The 18488-nt window shown below is 45.4% G+C and overlaps 1 protein-coding gene across 6 annotated transcripts in view; it reads right to left on the bottom strand.

The window, feature by feature from the left end:
- Cdyl (chromodomain Y like) overlaps positions 1-18488 on the bottom strand; it is a 211022-nt gene that overhangs the window by 45435 nt on the left and 147099 nt on the right. For all 6 annotated transcript variants that reach the window (XM_040755826.1, XM_040755828.1, XM_040755829.1 and 3 more), the window contains one exon: positions 11605-12271. In XM_040755826.1, the coding sequence (XP_040611760.1) occupies positions 11605-12271 (667 nt within the window). The remainder of the gene's footprint in view (positions 1-11604; positions 12272-18488) is intronic.

Genomic DNA, 18488 nt, shown 5'->3' with positions numbered 1-18488 from the left:
AAGGCCACCATGAGCAGGAGCAAGAGGAAGGCCAGTGCTCTGCTAGGACCACAGCCTCCTGGGGAGGAAACAGAAGTCTCCCCTCATGGGCGGGAGATGGGCGACGTGTAAAGGCTCACGGTCAGATGGTGGCTATACATAATTCCATCTGTTTAAATTCAATGACTCTTTTACCTAGATTTTACCCACATAAAATAATACAGCACTAATTTTTAAAACAGGACAACAAAAACACTCTGAAGGTGAATCATGAAAGAAAACAGCTCACTACATCCATGTGTGGCTCCTGCCCCTTGGCAGGGAGTAGAACAACAAGCAACCCTGGGAAGTCCCTGGCGCTCTGGGGACGGCTGTAAGAGAAGTGTATTAACTTCATTTAAAAGAAATATGTAAAGGCGGGAGGGGAGGCAGGGCTGCAATCCCAGCACACGGGAGGCAAAGGCAGAAGGCAAAGTTCAAGGCCAGCCTGAGTTATGTAGGAAGCTTGTGTTCTCCCCACCTAATAAGGGATGTATAATTAGAAAGAGGCTCCCCAATATTTAAGGCAAGGTTGTGGGTGATATGGGACAAACAGAACCCCACATGGACAGCCTGGCTCCCAATGGATACTGTTAGTGTTCTTAGTGTCCTCTTCAAGGTCCAGTACACCCAACAGCCACTTTCTGAGTACAGATGCCACGACAAGCACTGCTACACTAACAGTTGGCTCACAAGCCAGAGAGGAGAACCAGCTAGGGAGGTGGGAACATAGAGAAATGGGAGCCCCTAAGATGGTACAGCCAAAGGGGAAACTACTAAGGAAAGGACCCCAAACTTCCATAAAATAGCAATTCTACTTCTGCTATTTATCCAAAAGAAGCAAAAGCAGGGGCACTTGCAACAGCTGGAAGGCAGAAATAACTCAAGAACCATGGATGCCCAGAGAAGAAACAAGGCAGGGCTAACAGTAGGGCACTCAGCTTAACAAGAAAGGAAATGGCCTGAGGGTGGCACATGCCTTTAATCTGAAGCAAAGGGGTTGAGGAAACAAGAAGTTTGCTAACGGGGGGGGGGCCACACACGGGACGGGACGGAGACGACTGGACAGGAGCAGGGACTAGTTAAGGGGCATTCATCTTAAAACTTGGTTATTTCTGAAAAAAAGAAGACATTGTCACCTTTTAGGGTGTCATCAAAGCCTTGGAAAGAGATGCAGACACATAGACACATACAGTAAGATTGTGGCATTGGTGCCTTACAGCCTGGGGCTCCTCTTCAGTAAGATAGTCACCACTACTGCAGTAAGGACAGGTCTTGCTGTCATGAGCTAGCACGCTCCAAGTGTACCATGCACACAGCTACTGGTGCCATATCTTAGGTGACAAGAGATGAGTGAGAATGAAGGCTGTGACTTGAGAGCACATAGTTCTCAGTAATGTTGGAATAGGAGACAGGTACCACAACTCAGGCTTTGGTCAGAAAGTGGCATCCTTGGAGCACTGTGGGACAAGTACTCTTCACCAGAAGGCCGTGAGAGGAGCAGGTAGGTTTGGGGGAGGACAGAAAAGTGTGAGAATGCTCACAGGGTTAGCATCAGGACACTAGATGCAAGTTCAACAGTCACAACAGGTGCATCTTCAGTTGGGAGGCAAATAAGCAAAGAGCAGAAGCCAGCTCAAGAAAAGTGACAGAAAGCATCAAGGGGTAACAAGGAGGAAGCAGGCAGAGCATGCCTGGGTATCACCTTTTCTAGAAGCAAGAGTTCACTGTGGACACTAAGCTCTGCTGGTGGGGTCTACATGCTTCCCAGGAAGATGCCGCCCAGGTGTGCTTGCAGAGGGCAACACGATTCCCTGGTGCCAATGTGCAGGTGCCTGTGGACAGGAAGCCCACCCTGCCTCTGTCTCTCCAGCCACCTGTCAAATCATTCCCCACTCATCCTCTCAGAAGACAGGCAGTAATGAGAAGAGCAGTGACAAAAGTCCAACAACCTACTCATGCACACGGAAACATCCGTTAAACACTACTATTACATAGAAACATCCGCTACACTATTACATGTAAGAAACTGAACTAAACAATGTAGGAGAATCCCAAACTGCTAACTTTACCATGCTGCCTTTCCCATTTCCATAACCTTAAGTGTTGAAGGATTTATGTATGCATCCTTCTGGATCTTTCTTCACGGCTCTTCTGTAGGGATCCAGTATATCGGGACAGCAGCCACCTTGAGGTTTAACTGGCCTGATGGTTAACTAACAAACCAGAGCTAACTATCTCTGGTCTGCTTTCTACACGGTCCCAAGCGCGTCAGAAAGAAAGAGTGGTGTGTGAGGCCTTATGAATAGACTTTGGTGCCAAGCGCATGAGGAAAGTGCTTGCGTGTCTTTGGTACCAATATAAACCAGGCACGCACTGGCATGATCAAAACCACTTTGTCCTGACAGGCATAAAAGCCTCCTCCTCTGACTCCAATTTACAGGAATTCTCTGTTCTTATCATTTGAGACTTACCTAGGAATCACTACAGCTCAGCCCTTGGTGTGGCCCTTAATCCACTGACCTTCTTCTTGGTACTCATAATGCTTTTTGCTAGCAGTAGCCAGTTCTTTTTTCTTTCTTTTTTTGGTTTTTCGAGACAAGGTTTCTCTGTGACTTTGGAGGCTGGTCTTGAGCTCACAGAGATCCGCCTGTCTCTGCCTCCCGAGTGCTGGGATTGAAGGAGTGCGCCACCAATGCCTGGCCAGTAGCCAGTTCTTTTACCCAAGATTTTCCAAGATCATTTCCCATCAGATTTATTTTTTCAGATTCCTCTTGGAAACCCAATCTCATCCAAGCCCTCAACCCACGTATTAAGCTACTCTAAGGTGTTGCTATCCAAAGCTAAACAACCTTGGGGATTTACTCTCTAGCATCTTCCTTCCAGGGATCCTTGACCCTATATTTCAATACCCTTTATGTATGAACAAGGTCAGTGTGTACAAGGTCATAAATAGATGCAAGTGAAGGCAGAGTATATCCTCCACAGATGGGACAAGAACAGTCAACATGTATCAAAATATAATGATATGGATATCCAAATATGAATGGAGAGAGCATGGTCTACCAGGAACAGAGTACAGAGCACAGCTCCATTGGGAGGACTAGGCTGTATGAGTCAGCTGGCTAAACACTGAAATATGACATAACTCGAAAGTGTTACTCAAATGATTAATTCTTAAACACACGACAATCTCAGTCCTTGGAAAGCACCGTATTTAAATGTACTTGGCGATTTTAATTGTGTCAAGACTATTCACTGCTACAGTTCAGGTATGCCTGTTTCTAGCTCGGGACTCCCTTGGAAACCACCCTAGCCCTCTGCTAGGTCAGACAATTTCGGCGAAGTTAGCTGTCCCCTTGCAGCTCTGGGGAAGAAAAGCTTTTCTTCACTTGCCTACTGTGAGGTCAGGGCACCAGCCACTGTACCCTGGGAGGGCAGGGTTTGTCTGAATGAGGCAAACAGCACAGAGAGGCCAGCTGAGGCGGATCTGACTACATGTTGAGTAGTTACACTTACTTGAGACAGGCACAAAAAAAAAAGTCTCGACTAACACAGTACCTATTGGTAGCATGAATTAGGCTTATAAAAACTTGACTGCCGCTCACTTGACAGCAGTGGAAACAGAGTAGGTTCTAATGTAGACCCTACTTTCCTATCAACTGTGGGGAGTCACTTCAATCAAGTCACCTTCTTTTTCACACTCAGTCCTGCCTGCAACAGGAAGACAACACGAGCCAGGAAGCACAATGCTGGGGGAATTTAAGCAGAACAAAGGCAACAGAGTAGCATGCTGGACGGCTGGGGACACAGTCCTCCCACCCTGAGACAGAATGCCACTGGAGGAGTACTGCAAGACTCGGCACATGCTGCAGGTGGCAGACAAGATGGGAGGATGCAAGATTCCAATGGGACGGAGGACTGGTGTTCAGCTCCCATGCTCTAAGAGCTAATAATTAAGCATCAAGAAAATACTATAGACAGGAGAAGTTAACCTGAAAACATACCCTGCCTTCTTTCCCTGTGACATCCAAAATTCCAAAGGCAAAAAACTAGAGCTACATTTTTACATCTGATTCAAAGAAACCCAAATTTCTTTTAAATTATACTATGTGAAACTTTAAATTAATCTTAAGACCCTCTGGTATATTCAAAACTGGGAAGTATCTCATTAATGCAAATGAATCTGAGGGTTTTCTGCCCCCTAAGGACGGGGCCATATCCTGCCATGGACAAGCCAGTCCACGAGTGGGTTGCAAAAACCACGAACAAGTATTCCCTCTGCACAGCACGACAGCTCGAGCACACAGAAGAGATAGCATGATTCCTGAGGAAGGTTGTGCATGAGCCTGAAACCACCAATAGGAAAAGGTGAAGATAAGGTGGAGACCAGGAAAACAAAACAAACAAGCAAACAAACAAAAAAAACAAATAGCCATAGTTTGCCCACTTTAAAATTCGAACCATGAGATGCTGCTTTCCAACCCCACCCCACAACTACTGTGACGTGGATTAAGATATTTCTTAAGAACAGGCAAACGAGAGGTAACAATCCTGACAGCTTTTCAGACAGCATTTTGGCAACATCAAATTCCTCAACTGGCCCCATTGTTTACAACAGTAAGTTGCCAGCTCACAGACAGCTGAAGAAATCTGTCTGCACACATAATCATATACAACCACAGACATAAGAAAAGGCAAGGGACTAAAACAAGGCAAAGTATGAACTGGGATATCTGGATAAAGAGTACACAGGCATTTCTGACACTGGTCTAACAACTATGACACTCAATTTATATAGCTTAAAATTTCTGACCACAGAAAATCCCTCATTACACGTTAATAATGCCTATGGTAAACAGTTGTATGGCCTAGCAGTTCAGAGCATTGGCTGTTATTTTAGAAAACCCAGGGCTGACTCCCAGCACCCACATGGCAGCTCACAATTATATGTAAATTCTAGTTCCAGGGGATCTAATTTTGTTTTCTGGCCTTGAAGGGTACCAGGCACTCACATGGCAAATACCCATACACACAAATAATAAAATAAAAATGAAAAAAGCTCACATCTGGTCAGTTTCTAGACTGGCAACAGGAGTGCTGAAGGTGGATCACCAGGAAAGTACTGTCCAGTGTCCTAAGGATCCCTGAAGATACTAGAATACACTCACAAGACAGGGGGAGACATCCCCCACAGAGCCTGCATCTCTGAGCAGGGGAGGATCAGCAGGCAGGCCTGGCATGCCATCTGGGATGGGGAGTGCCTGAAAGGAATCAGAATATGGCCCTGCCCTCAACTGTGAATCTATGCACGGCACATTCCTACCTGCTTCCCCCTTTTGGTACCAAGAAGCAACAGTCATCTCAGGAGAGAATGAACCCAGGCTAGTGTGCACCCATCTGCTCACATGTGCCCGTGTATCTACTCACAACTCTGCCATCACCCTAGAAGCTCACCTTTTCCTTGTGTCACCTTCTCCACAATTTACTGTCCTTTGTTAAAAGGGCACATACGTTTTTACATCTAATTCTTTCTTGGGCTACTTCCTTGTTTCTGTGGCATGTGCACAAAACTAGTTAAGTGCCCTACATACCTTTTTCTTCAGTTCACTTGTCTCACAGGGAAGACACTAAGAGTATATAGGGACACATAACTAGTTCAGTTAGCCTAACACACATAGGAGAAAGAGAGAAAAAAGTGACTTCAAAGTATTACTTAATACTTCAAAACTACAGCACATGTTTTGGGAAGACTTAGCTAAATATGCCTGTCCAACTAGATGTGAGGACTTGAGAGTATAAAGAAAAAAAATAAGCAAACCAAAGCTTAGGATAAGCTAATGTATATTCTTGGCTTACTATAAAGAAATCCAAACTAGATGAAATAGTGATACAATATAATGTGCTTTTCAAGAAACCGCCCTCCATTCACACTCAAAGGCTTTTTTTTTTTTTTTGGTTTTTACGGGACAGGGTTTCTCTGTATTGTTTTGGAGGCTGTCGGTCCAGCCGGCCTCGAACTCACAGAGATCCTCCTGCCTCTGCCTCCCGAGTGCTGGGATTAAAGGCGTGCGCCACCACCGACCGGCTCACACTCAAAGGCTTTTATTTTACTCTTCCAAGTAGCTAATGGAATTATCCTATTTGTCTGTGTATGCATACATGTAGGTATGGACCAAGCCCAGTCAGTGGCTTGCTCAAGCAAGGCAAATGCTCTGTCACTGAGATATATCCAAGTACCCTCTTTCCTAAGGGTCTGAGTTACACATCACTGATTGGCAAATACCTACACATTTGTATGTTTTAAAACAAAGTGATTCTACTTACATACTTTGCAGACTTCTTGGGGATAGTCAAAATTTTATAATGGCTAGAGCTGGTCTTAGAATTCTAAAACACACTAAACTCATCACTAGGAACAAAGGCTCCATCTGCTACTGAGCGTCACACGTCCTGTTTGTGGGTGTCAATTATCATGAGGCTGTGAGCTGTTCAAGTACTTGCTTTAAATGTCTGCTCGCTGGGTTCTAGCTTCTGTAACCCACCTCCATGTTAAGTAGCTGTTTTGTGAGGAGGAAGTGAGAGGAAGCATCAGGAGATAAGGTTACACAGGAGGCTATACCCAATGTGTACACACACACACACACACACTCTCTCCCCTCTCTCTCTTCTCTCTCTCTCTCTCTCTCCTCTCTCTCTCTCAGGGGCATAAGCATGTGTGGAGGTCAGGGGACAATCTTGGATGTTGGCCCTGGCCTGTATGTCATCTGAGACACAATCTCTGTTGGTTTTTGCTGCCTATGAGGAGTTAGCTGGCCAACAGGAACTGAGCTCCTTAGGTAGCATCTACTTGCTCTGTAGTGCCAGGCTTTTACATGGGCTCTGGGGAATTCAAACTCAGGTTCCACACTTGTGTGACAGGCGTTTTAACCTACAGAACTCATTCAACCAATAACCATCTCCCCAGTCATCAACCTGACTTTATAAGGCAGGCTTCCATTGAATCCAGCACTCACTGATTTTTGCCTCTGCCTCCCCAGTATTGAGATTTCAGGCAGGTGGGTGCTGGAATACACTATCAGGTCTTCACGCATGTGCAGCAAGCCATCTCTCCAGCCCCTGCAAAGAATCTTTTCTTAAAATAACAATTTATTGTTATTTTAAATATGTGTTTGCCTGCTTGTCTATGTGTATACCATGTGCATACAAATGCCCACAGAGGTTAGAAAAGGGTTTCTGAACCTAGGGAACTGGAATTACAGAGTTGTAAGTCATCCGATGTAGCTGCTGGGAACTCCATGGTCCTCTGGACGTGCTTTTACCAAGAGTTACCTCTCCAGCTCCCCAATTAATCAAATGTTTACACATATACTTTCACTTATATGCTTCTTTTCATTTCAGTTTCTCCGGTTTTACTCTGTAGCACTCCATGCCCCTGAACTTACTATGTAGCCCAGGTTAGCTTCAAGTTCACAGCAATTAATCCCCCCACCGCAGCCTCTTGGGTACAGCACTGTGGGCATGTACAACTATACCCTTCTTTTCAAGCACACATTTCCTTGTGTTCCAGGTATGACTGCTGGGCACCGGCCTTCTGACTTCATCTTCCCTGCATCATTATCCCCATGGGACTAAAGAGGAGCTGCTAACACGGCACTTAACACTTTCCTAAAAGTAAGAAAGGTAAACCAAGCCACAAGCCCACATCCTTGGGGAGATGAATGCAGGCAAGATAAGGCCTTCCAGTCACTGTCCCAGGACTGTGGTTGGCGTCAACCTGCATAACAGGCAGCTCCATGTGCTAATAATTATAGGATCTACTTGTGTGTGTTTGTGTGTGTGTGTGTGTGTGTGTGTGTGTTCGCGCGTGCATGTTAGTTTCCTGGCTGTTTCATATTTCCTACTTCTGGAATTATGGAACAGTCACATGTTTGAATGTGTGAACAGATAAAGTCAGAACAGCTTTTAATAGCAATTGTTTCTTTTATAAAATTAATTCCCTAGGTAATTAGAGCAAGGAATGACCTCTGACCTCCTAGTGTAGGAGTAGGAAAACACCTTTCCTACATTAATGAGAGAAGCTATAAATCTTCCTTTTAAGCCTTTGTTTTTATCTTTAAAATAGCTAAAAACCAAATGTGTATAGTTATTTATAAAAGTATTTGATATTAAAATGGTCTTCATTCTGAGTCAGATACTCTAAGCTGCTTTCAGTGGTAAATACATCCCTTGAACACATGATTAATGTTTTGAACAGAAAGATGGTTCATTTCCCAACAACTCAACCAGTATCTGCTTCAATTAGTTTTAGAAAAACAAAATCTGTTTTCTTACACAGCTCTAAAATTAATCTGCAAAGTAGAAACAAACAACTGCTTAAAAGATCTATGCATGTGGCCCAATAGTTGAGCGGAGCTTCGGTCTCACGGCTCATTACTGTGGAGTCAGAATGCATGGCTCTCAGGAAGGTTTGTCCCATTCTTTCCTGGACCTTCTAAGCATTCACAAGTTTTTCTCAGAACCAGCCCCATGGCAGACACTGCTCTGACAGTCTCGCCCCTGTGCCCACTGGCCTCCATGCTAGTGCAGTGGACAGGAAACACATCTCTCTGCCCCAGGAGGAGGGCGTACTGGTCTACCTGAGTCTTGTCTAGCTGTTTTGGCATCTCAGAAAGTAACTTGCCAATGGGGTGGAGGCCCTAGGCAGGGAGGTATTCATTTTTATTAATCTACAAATCTAGACTTGACATAGGCTAGAAGAGATCAGTCCCCACTGTCCACGTTCCCAAGTGGCTTCTATTTGCCCCCTCAGTGGAAACTATGTTCTCGGCAGTATTCCATTCCAGCACAGCACTCTATCTGATCAACAAGCAGAAAGGCGAGCATGGACTGTGAAGGGAACAGGGGCTAAGAAATAAGTCTCAGGGAGTTACTCTCACATCAATACACCGAGCTCCACGGCAAGATTGAAAGCTGAAGATCTCAGGCTCACATGACCTTTGCAGCTGGTGTGAAAACTTTCTAAGAGTGGGAAGCCACCAAATCTGAAACTAGAGCCAGTACCCTCTCCTCACACAAGGACCAGCGGCTTTGGCTGAGGGCGGGTTTTCGCAGACTGTAGAAATGTTAAAAGAGGGGGTGCTGTTCATGCTGGTTTCACATGAGGGAGCAAGAGAAACACTGTGCAGAACCTACCAAAGCTGGCCTTCTGGGTTTAGAGAAGCTCACTGGCATTCTCAGCCTTGCTAAGTCCAAGGTTTGAATAAGTTCCCTCCCACTAACAACACAGAGAAAGAATTATAGGTCTTCTGAAGACTTTACGTTCTGCTTAAAATATAAGGGAAAGCAAAGGCCAAAAACAAACAAACAAACAAACAAAAAAAACAAAAAAAGGATGACTTCCTGTTGCAGGAACCAGCAAGCTTTAACCACAGGGCCCCTATCAGAACTCATCTCTGTCCCTGTAGCAAACACAACCATGGATAGTCCATACACAGAAGAACTCAACTGTGTTCTAGTCAGATTTTATATACAGACACACAATGTCACTCTGTTGTATTTTCACATAAAGAGCCATTAGAAAAAGTGAAGCCCATTCTTAGCTTGCATGCCATATAAAACCAGGTGGTGTATGGGGTCTGCCTCACAGGCTGTCACTTTGCCAACCACTGTGCTTGTCCTCGTCTGTGTCCAGAGCTGAGCACAGTGCCTGGCATGAAGTCATAAATACACAACAGAAGCCCCTGACTAGTAGAGGCACCATGGGGACAGCACAGGAGATGAACTGAGACATTTGTTTTGATTCCTTCTGAGTCTAGAGCTTTTTCTATGAACATTTACTTTCTCTGGATTTGGATTTCCTACGTGGGAACCAGAACTCACAAGCAAGTAATTAAGAGTCTCCTCCACCTATGAATGTCTGTGATCTTCCTGGTTATGGAATGTCATCAGGCGCATAAGTAAGCACCCATCCTGTGTGAGGCTGATGTGCCACCAGCAGAGCAGGACCTTGGGTCTAGTAGGTATCTGGGAAATGCTAGGGTACCATACAAGGGCCACGGCTGATGGGGATGTTCTGTGTATATGTAAATAAAGCACTGTTGGCCAATAGGGAAGCAAGATAGGTGGGACTAGGAGTTGAGGAGGATTCTGGGAAAGAGACACAGGCAGTCATGATGTAGCCGCCATAGGAACAAGAGGTTCAGACCTTTTTCTCCGGTAAGAGAAATACTTAAGTCAGAGCTAGCCAGTAAGAAGCAAGCAAGTCCAACAGCTTCATAATTAATACAGCCTCCTGTGTGTTTATTTGGGACTGATGCGGCTCTGGAACCAGGCTGGCGGGAAGGCTGAACTCTATACAAGGCCAAGAGGGAAACTTGCAGCACATACCATGACAGGCTTGACAGTACGCTCATGTTACTCTTACCTGGGGAGCTAAGTAGCTTCCCAAGAAACCCCACACCACTGTGTGGTATAATAGTCTACGAAACTGGAGTTGGGCACACACAGTGACCACTGTAAGAAGGCCAGGAGAAGGGATCCAGGAGGTGGAGCCTGCAACCCAAGTGGAGCTCAGGAGGCGGATGAGAAAGAGGCCAGGGGGTGTTGTCATGGTGCCTGCATGGGTTGGGGCAGTGGTCCAGGAGCATTCAGAAGTGTTCTTGCTACTCAAGTGAGAAGACTCATGAGCTTGTTCTGAGGGTACCGTCCGGCTCAATTATGTGAAACGGATGGGAGGTGTCAAAAGGCAAGGGGCAGGAGAGCTACGGAAAGCTATGCTGGAGCTGGGACTGGGACTCGACACTACAGCAGCACCTGCACGGTTAGCGAGAGCCTCTGGGCAGTATTGGCAGTCCCTCATACAGAATCAATCCTGAGAAAGCTGTGGTACGAAGACAGGTTAAGACATAAAGGCCAGAATGGCCAGTGGGGTCTGGATGAGGAACCCTGAAAAACAGGCAGCCATTAAGATGTGTATTATCCAGGGAAGGAGCCCCTGGAATCTTAAGAAATGGGCAGGTCATGGCTGAGTGGAAGCAAGATGGTAACAGCCCAGCAGTGTGCCGAGAGTTCCTACTCCCAAACAAGAAGCAAGAGCATCTGGCCACTGTGCATCAAGAAACAGACCAGACTCTCGAAGACACCCTCACTGGAAGCATTTCTGGTCATGCTCATGGCAATGAGTATGGTCTCTAAATCTATGGTGGCTGCATGAGAAATTGCAGGTAGAGTCTTAACTAAACTGTATGAAGGGATGCAGGAAGGCAGGTAGCTTCCTAAGCTTGTTATAACAAACAAACAAACCATCATAGACTGTCTCGGGAGAGGCCCTGTACCGAGCAGTGAGGGGTGATGACACAGCCGCAGGCAGTAAGGGGAGAGTCAGGGCTGATTTGAGATGAACGCCAAAGGCTTTGAGGAAAGAAAAGAGAAGTTGTCACGATTTCCCAAAGGCTTGGGACATAGTTGTGTGAACCCCTCCCCCCAGGAGGACATGAGAAGGACTCTTCTAGAGAAGGCATATGCCCTCTAGGGTCAATGACCAGAATAAGAGCAAAGGCCATCACAGCCCATCCAGACACTCACCTTTTCCATTAACAGCTAAACCCGTGGCCATGGCAGCAGTCACGGGGCCAGAAACCTGAGGCACTAGTGGATGTATTCGGGGCCTGCTCCCCATCCTGGCTCGTTCGGCACCAGGACCCAGCAAAGCTCCAATGGGCTTCTCTGCAGTCACCTCTGGTGCTGTGGTGTCCTCGGGACCCTGCTCTACAGGATCCAGCTTCTCAGGGCTCTCCCCCTGAAAGCCGTCCACCGAGGTCCTGCCCTTTACAGGGCTCTTAGGCACGAGAATCTTGATCCCTGACTTGGCGAGGTCCATGTTTTTGCGGTTTGCAAGAGAAGGGGCTGTATTTTTCCTGAACTTCTGGCTGGTAGCCAACAGCTGGCTGTTTTTGGACTCATGGTCTTTGCCTACTACAAGTGCTTTGGGGGTAGTCTTGGAGAGGTTGCTGTGGGTGGACCTGGAGATCTGCTTCCGGGCGTTGCTGGGGGAGGACCTGTTGGCACGGGCCAGGCTACCTTCCTTCTGCCTCTCGCTGTGGCGCCGGTTGAAGTCGTGGATGTACTCCTCACAGTTCACGAGGTGTTGCTCTGGCTCCCACGTGTCATCCTCACTCTCATAACCTTTCCAACGCACCAGGTACTCTGTCTTTCCTTTCTTGTTTTTCCTTTTGTCAACAATTCTTTCCACCTGCGTATGAGAAAGGGTAAAAACAAACCTCGTTACTTGAGGAAGCTACAAGTTTAACAAGGAATCATTCCGTAGCATCACTATGACCATCACCACCACTACCACGGGCCATAGAGTTGATCTTTTTATTTCTGCTGCAGCTGGGGCTGGCGGGCACAGCGCATGATGGGGACACAACAGTAATCCCTGCCATGAGCTCAAGCTACACGCTGATACTTTATACTCAAAATGTATGCATAGTATATACAAGTCAAAATGTTATGTGGCATCCCATTAACACGTGATGGGTATCTGTTTATTTTAACATCTTTATGATGTTAAGATCAGCTAAATTATTTTTTAAAAAAAGGCGCACATACAACAAAACTAAAACACAACTAATATAGCCTTCCAAACATCAGGGCTAAGGCCAGTCAGGGCTATACAGGAGAACCCTGTCTTAAGAAACCAGTTGTGTTTTAACCACAATAAATATTGGTAATTTCAGAAATGTATCTTCATTTTAAGTATACACTGGAAATATAGGAACTAAAAATACATTCACAGATGTGCATGAGGGAGTTTCTTTATGATTCAGAGGGGCATGTAATTTTGACACTCAGCCCCATCACATGAGTTGGATCTACTATCACAGCTGGGGCAGTATGAACCACCCCCAGCCAGTGCTGGCCACCCCTTAGGAGGCCAGGAGCAAGCAGGAAGCTACGAACAGCAAGGGCTTTCTGTGGTATACAGCTGAGGCCACCAAAGGTCAGTGAGTCTGATGACTTTGAAGTAACCAGTAATAAGAACAGGGCCGTTCCTCTTAATGAAATGCTCTAGACAGTCAGGCTATTTCCCCTCAAATCATGGTTTTAATTTTCATGCTAACATCTTTAAAAGAGAGTGTTGATCTTTTAGTGATGATTGATATGTTGTGTATCAGATTTACATACACTCCTTGTTCTGTATGCATTATTGTAATGTATTCTATTACTTTGACATTCTAAGTGTAAAAGGCAGACTTACAATACAGACGAAGGAAAATACTTGACATTAATGCCCACGTGTTATTGCAGAAATATCCATAATCTGTTGCAACACCCACACTCAATATAAAAGCCACCAGACTGTTCCACGGTGGCCAGGTGTCATGTCTGGCAGGCAGAAGCTCATATCAGCTAACAGCTCTTTAATTAAGGCCACAAAGGTCTAAGCTCACCAATTCTCAAGCCATCAGAGTGTTTCTTGCCAAGTTATAGGTTAGAAGACCCGGTGCATACCAAGATCTCTAATACTCCAAATTAATGTATGCTGACTGCCTGTAGCTAAAAGTGCAAGTGAAATAGCCCATCTTTATGTTAAAGGATATTCTTTGTTCTTAAAAAAAAAAAGACAAATTCTCCAACATACCTATTTAAGATACAGAGAGAATTAAAGCCCTTAATTGTAGAACAGTCTCGATTTAAACCTTCATTATTGCTCTGTGTGAGGAGAACAAAGACCAGAAAGATTCGTTTCAATAGGAGGCAGATTGCACAACCAACAACAGATCTCCTGAGTGAAGAATTGTCAGGAAGGGGTGAGCTGGTCTGCACAGCTGGTAACACAGAAAAAAGACCTCTGCAAGGGTACTATCATGTTGCCTGGTGCGAGCTTTTTAAATGGAAGTCAAAGGCGCATTTCTAGAAGATTTCACAAATACCAATTTCATGGCAGCTGTAGCTCAAAAGTTTTAAATCTGCACAGGACAGAGATGATATCTTAAAGAGAAACAATTTTTATGCTGCTTTTGTTCCCCTAAATCTATTTCCACCCCAGAAGTGTGCATTCAACTGGAACACCACCTTTTCCTCACTTCCATGTTCTGAAAGCTGAGGTGAGGATGTGGGGACAAAGAATGGTTTCCTTCTCTGGGCCCCCAGGATCTTGTGCCTTTCTGTGCAAAAAGAGATGCAGTATGGGAAGCAGCCGCAGCAGTTACCGGGGTATACATGTGGGCTTCTCAAATGCTCAGGACTGAACTGTTCAGAGATGCCAAAAGAAGGCAATACTAAGGCAGTTCTATGGGCATTGCTAGAGAACAGATGTTTTAAACGTCAGAGCCACATGCTCTCCCACTCAACTCTTTTCAGGGGCAAGGAAGCAGAATCAAAATCAGTGAGATCTAAAAAAGCTATTAACAGAGAATCTTATAGTTTCCTGTGCTATAAAATTCTTCTATTTATTAGGTTATTTATAATATAAAACCCATTGTTTGAGTCCACCACAATATATAGTTACTAGCCCCTCAGACTGCAGGGAGCAATCAGACACTCGGGTGCAACTAAATCTCGCGATGGATTCAGCATGTAAGTTGACACAACCTAGTGACTAGGAGACAGTAAACCTGGAGCTGGAGAAGTCAAGGTACAGGAGACTACAGACTGCACACAAAATACCAAATACAAACTTCACACAACTGGGGACCCAAGTGTGTTTCTGTCCCCACTAGCAGACATTGTTTCCTTTAACAGTGGAAACTGCTATGGGCTGACTCTGTAGTATCTGAGCAGCTAACATTAATTCATCTGCAAACAGGCACCACTTATATTCAAAAGTGTTGGAACAATAAACCACAAAATTATTTCCTGAGTCCTTTCACAGAGGCAAGGGGAAAAAAATAAGTGGTCCCAGATGAGCACAAAAACTCTTCGTTTTTAAGCCTCTGACTCTTTCTGAGCATCTACACCCCAGATAACTGTTTCCAAAGTTTTGCAGGACATGCCTTCCTCATGGTATGCATAAAGGCACAGGCAGGTCAATGCCAAGCAGTTCATACAATATAGTTGTCTGTGGAAGGAGTTACTGTGCGGGCAGGCCCACAGAACAGCTTTAAGGTTATTAATGCCACGATTCAGTGAGGGAAGAAAGCATGAAAATCCCACCCAAATCACTATCTTTAATGATGCTACCCAGAGTAACATGTGAAATGAAAATTTAAACATGAATTTTCTTCTAAAACTCAATCTAAAAGCCAAAACATGAGACAAGTAATATCTAACCTTCTGTAATATTATAGACTACTGTTGATGATTTGCAAAGCTATGGAATTAATTGCCCAGGAGCAGCTGAACACCCATGCCATCCGTCTCTTTTCAACCTGGTCTGGGATCCCCAGGTTCTCAAGGTTGCAGAGTACAGAATGGAACACTCAGCAGAAAGGCTCGGTAAGGATGCAAGCAAAGAAGACTAACTCCGTTTCTGCTGCGGCCCAAAGCATGCAAAAGGTCATTGTCAGTTGCAAAGCCTGGCAGAACTCTGCACGTCAGATCATTGTCCACACCATCCCGGTGGCAACATGTTTGCCCCGGAGTATGAGGAGGTTCCTTGGACCAGTATGAAGCCACAAACAATGCCGAGTGGAGAAAAATAGTGTATTAAAACACTACTTATGGAAAAAGAACTTTGGTAACCTGTAAGATGCAAAAGATGAAGGCGACAAATAAGCCACTGAAAAACGTCGTCATGACTGCGAGGAACAAGAAAAGCTGTCTCCCGTTTTAAGGATGGTTTTTATGTAACGGTCTGACACACTGTATCCTGGCACGAAAGCAGTAGGGATTCCATAGAAACTGTACTTCCTTGGAACCCTGACCTTCTGGGCTGGTGGGAACACAGCTGGACCCTGCTATGATGCACAGCTGCAGCGCCCATCACCAGGGGAAACAGCTGACTCTCTATGGGGTGAGGAGCCATTGAGTACTCCTTGTGTACTGACTATGTGAAATGCATTTTTTTGGACATTTTCAATTTCTAACGGGTTTACTGAAGAGGTAATCCCATCAGAAATGGAGCATACTACAAAAACAGTGTTTGTCCACAGCCGAAATGAGGAAGAATTTAAACAGAACTATCTGAAGCCACTATAAAGAAACCCCAAAAGAAAGCAGAGGGGATTAGATAGAGTCTTCAAACAGGGAAGCATCGCCACATCATGTGTTAGCTGGCAGGACTCAAGATAGAACGTACAGTCAGAGGACAAGCCTGGGTTGAAAGTAAAGAACTTGAGGTAGGTGGCAGACAGGACCCAACACAGAAGCATGAGGACCAAAGCAACTTATTAGTCCCCTCAAACCCCAGGCACATTTCCAAGCATGTCTCAGGGCCCCTGAGATCACAGCTACTCACCATTGGCTATGGCTTGTTACAGAGGAAGGACACCGTGACAATCAGCAAACTAAAGGCACATGGGTGACGTGCGCACGGTGCTGGGAAGATGTTAAGTTTGAAAGATATCCACCCTGTGGAGCCACACTTGCATAACCTTAATCAGAGAGCTGCCATTTCAGTGCTATATCTGAGAATGCATCAAGAGCAAGGGAGCTCACTTCTGGGGTGGTGAGCAAAGGGCCCAGTAGACACCCCACCTAAGGCAGGCACCCCACCTAAAGCAGACACCCCACCTAAGGCAGGCACCCCACCTAAGGCAGGCACCCCACCTAAAGCAGACACCCCACCTAAGGCAGGCACCCCACCTAAGGCAGGCACCCCACCTAAAACAGACACCCCACCTAAGGCAGGCACCCCACCTAAGGCAGACACCCCACCTAAGGCAGACACCCCACCTAAGGCAGACACCCCACCTAAGGCAGACACCCCACCTAAAGTAGACACCCCACCTAAAGTAGCAAAATGGTTATGTTTGCTTGTTTGTGCTTTGTTTTTAAGTCTCCGTGATTAATAAAGCGAGAATGTAAATTCCCTGATAAGAAGAAGCGAAAAATGAATGGATTCCTCCAGATAGCCCAATACACAAGGGGCTCTAGTCCATGGTTCCAGGCAGTTCTGGGCTTGGACTCACGCGTGGGGCAGGTGGAATGAGCTGTGATGGTCAGAGGTTACACCTGAGTAGTGGTTCAGATGTCTTTGTCCCGGGAGATTCAATCCATTAGACACCCCCAGACAACACTTGGCTAGCTTCATAGTGTGGGGAAGTCCCCCTATAGAGGTGCCCTTGAAAACAAGAACAAAGGGCTAAGCCGGAAGATACCTTGGTCAGCAGAGAGAGAGAACTGGTGGGGGAAATGACTGAGCAAGCCCTTATGGGTTAAGTATAAATGTTGAAGACTGGGTTTCAAACACCACCCCAGACTAGACTTAATGGGATCAGACTTGTGAGCAATTTACACACCAGGCACTGTCAAAGCAATGGTGTAGACAGCCAGTATATAGTATATAATATATAATGATCTAAGTGTAACACCAATGGGAACAACAGCTTAGCAGAAAGCCTTTAAAACACTGTCACTGGCCCATGACACTGGGGGCTGTGTCACTTCCAACCCTCATTTCATTGCAAGAGCACCGGGACTGTGGGTGCGTTCTATCACATCCAGACTTCTGTGAGCTTTGAATACCCAAACGTCTTACCCTGGCGTGCCAAGTGCTGGTTCACAGAGCCACCTCCCTAGCCGAGTTTCTTTATGAGAAGCATATGCAACCAGAAAATGTTACAAATTACAAGTGGGATGATTCCACAGATATATCCAGTTCTAATACCACAAATAAAGGCAAAGAAATTACTCCTGTCGAGAGAAGTCCAGGAAGACTCACAAACAGACTCCTCATCAGGAATAATGGACATCAGAAAAATAATGTGGTATAGCACATTGAAGGTTAAACGCGTCAGTCTTTCAGACAGTGACCAACACACCTTCTCTCTATTTACACCCTAATTGGGACCCTCTGTCTATCACCGGTGGTGTCCCTTTTCCTGCCATGTTTTGTTGTTGTTTTCTGGGGGGTGTTATTGTGGGCTTCACACATTACACTGCTCTATTTACGAACACACTGGCTGGAACATAATACACTTCTGTGTGCTGTAGACTCAATAATACAATTACACATAAAAGACTGTATATTTATTGTATAAATCCAGAAATTAAAAGTTCTATAATAGGCAGACTTACAGAAATAGAGGAAAGGCCAGTGTATGTCAGTATCTGGGAAGGGGTGGGGTGGGTGGGGCAGAGTAGGGATGAGCTAGTATAGAACCTCAGAAACCATTCTGTATGATACCATATGCTGTCTGACAGAATGCTGCCCCTCAGCTATGGGCTGTCTGAATGCACATTTACCACTTTCAACAAATACCACTTTGGGGCAGTCTGTGGATAAAGGAGGTGGCTCAAGGTCCCTTTCCAAGCCCTGTATGGAATACCTCTACTCTCCTCAAAACAACTGCCTGTACATCTTG

Source organism: Mesocricetus auratus, unplaced genomic scaffold (genome assembly GCF_017639785.1).
Source record: "Mesocricetus auratus isolate SY011 unplaced genomic scaffold, BCM_Maur_2.0 Super-Scaffold_100013, whole genome shotgun sequence".
NCBI classification, from domain to species: Eukaryota; Metazoa; Chordata; class Mammalia; order Rodentia; family Cricetidae; genus Mesocricetus; species Mesocricetus auratus.
Note: the sequence above shows the minus strand (reverse complement) of the source record. Positions and strands in the feature narration are given on the sequence as shown.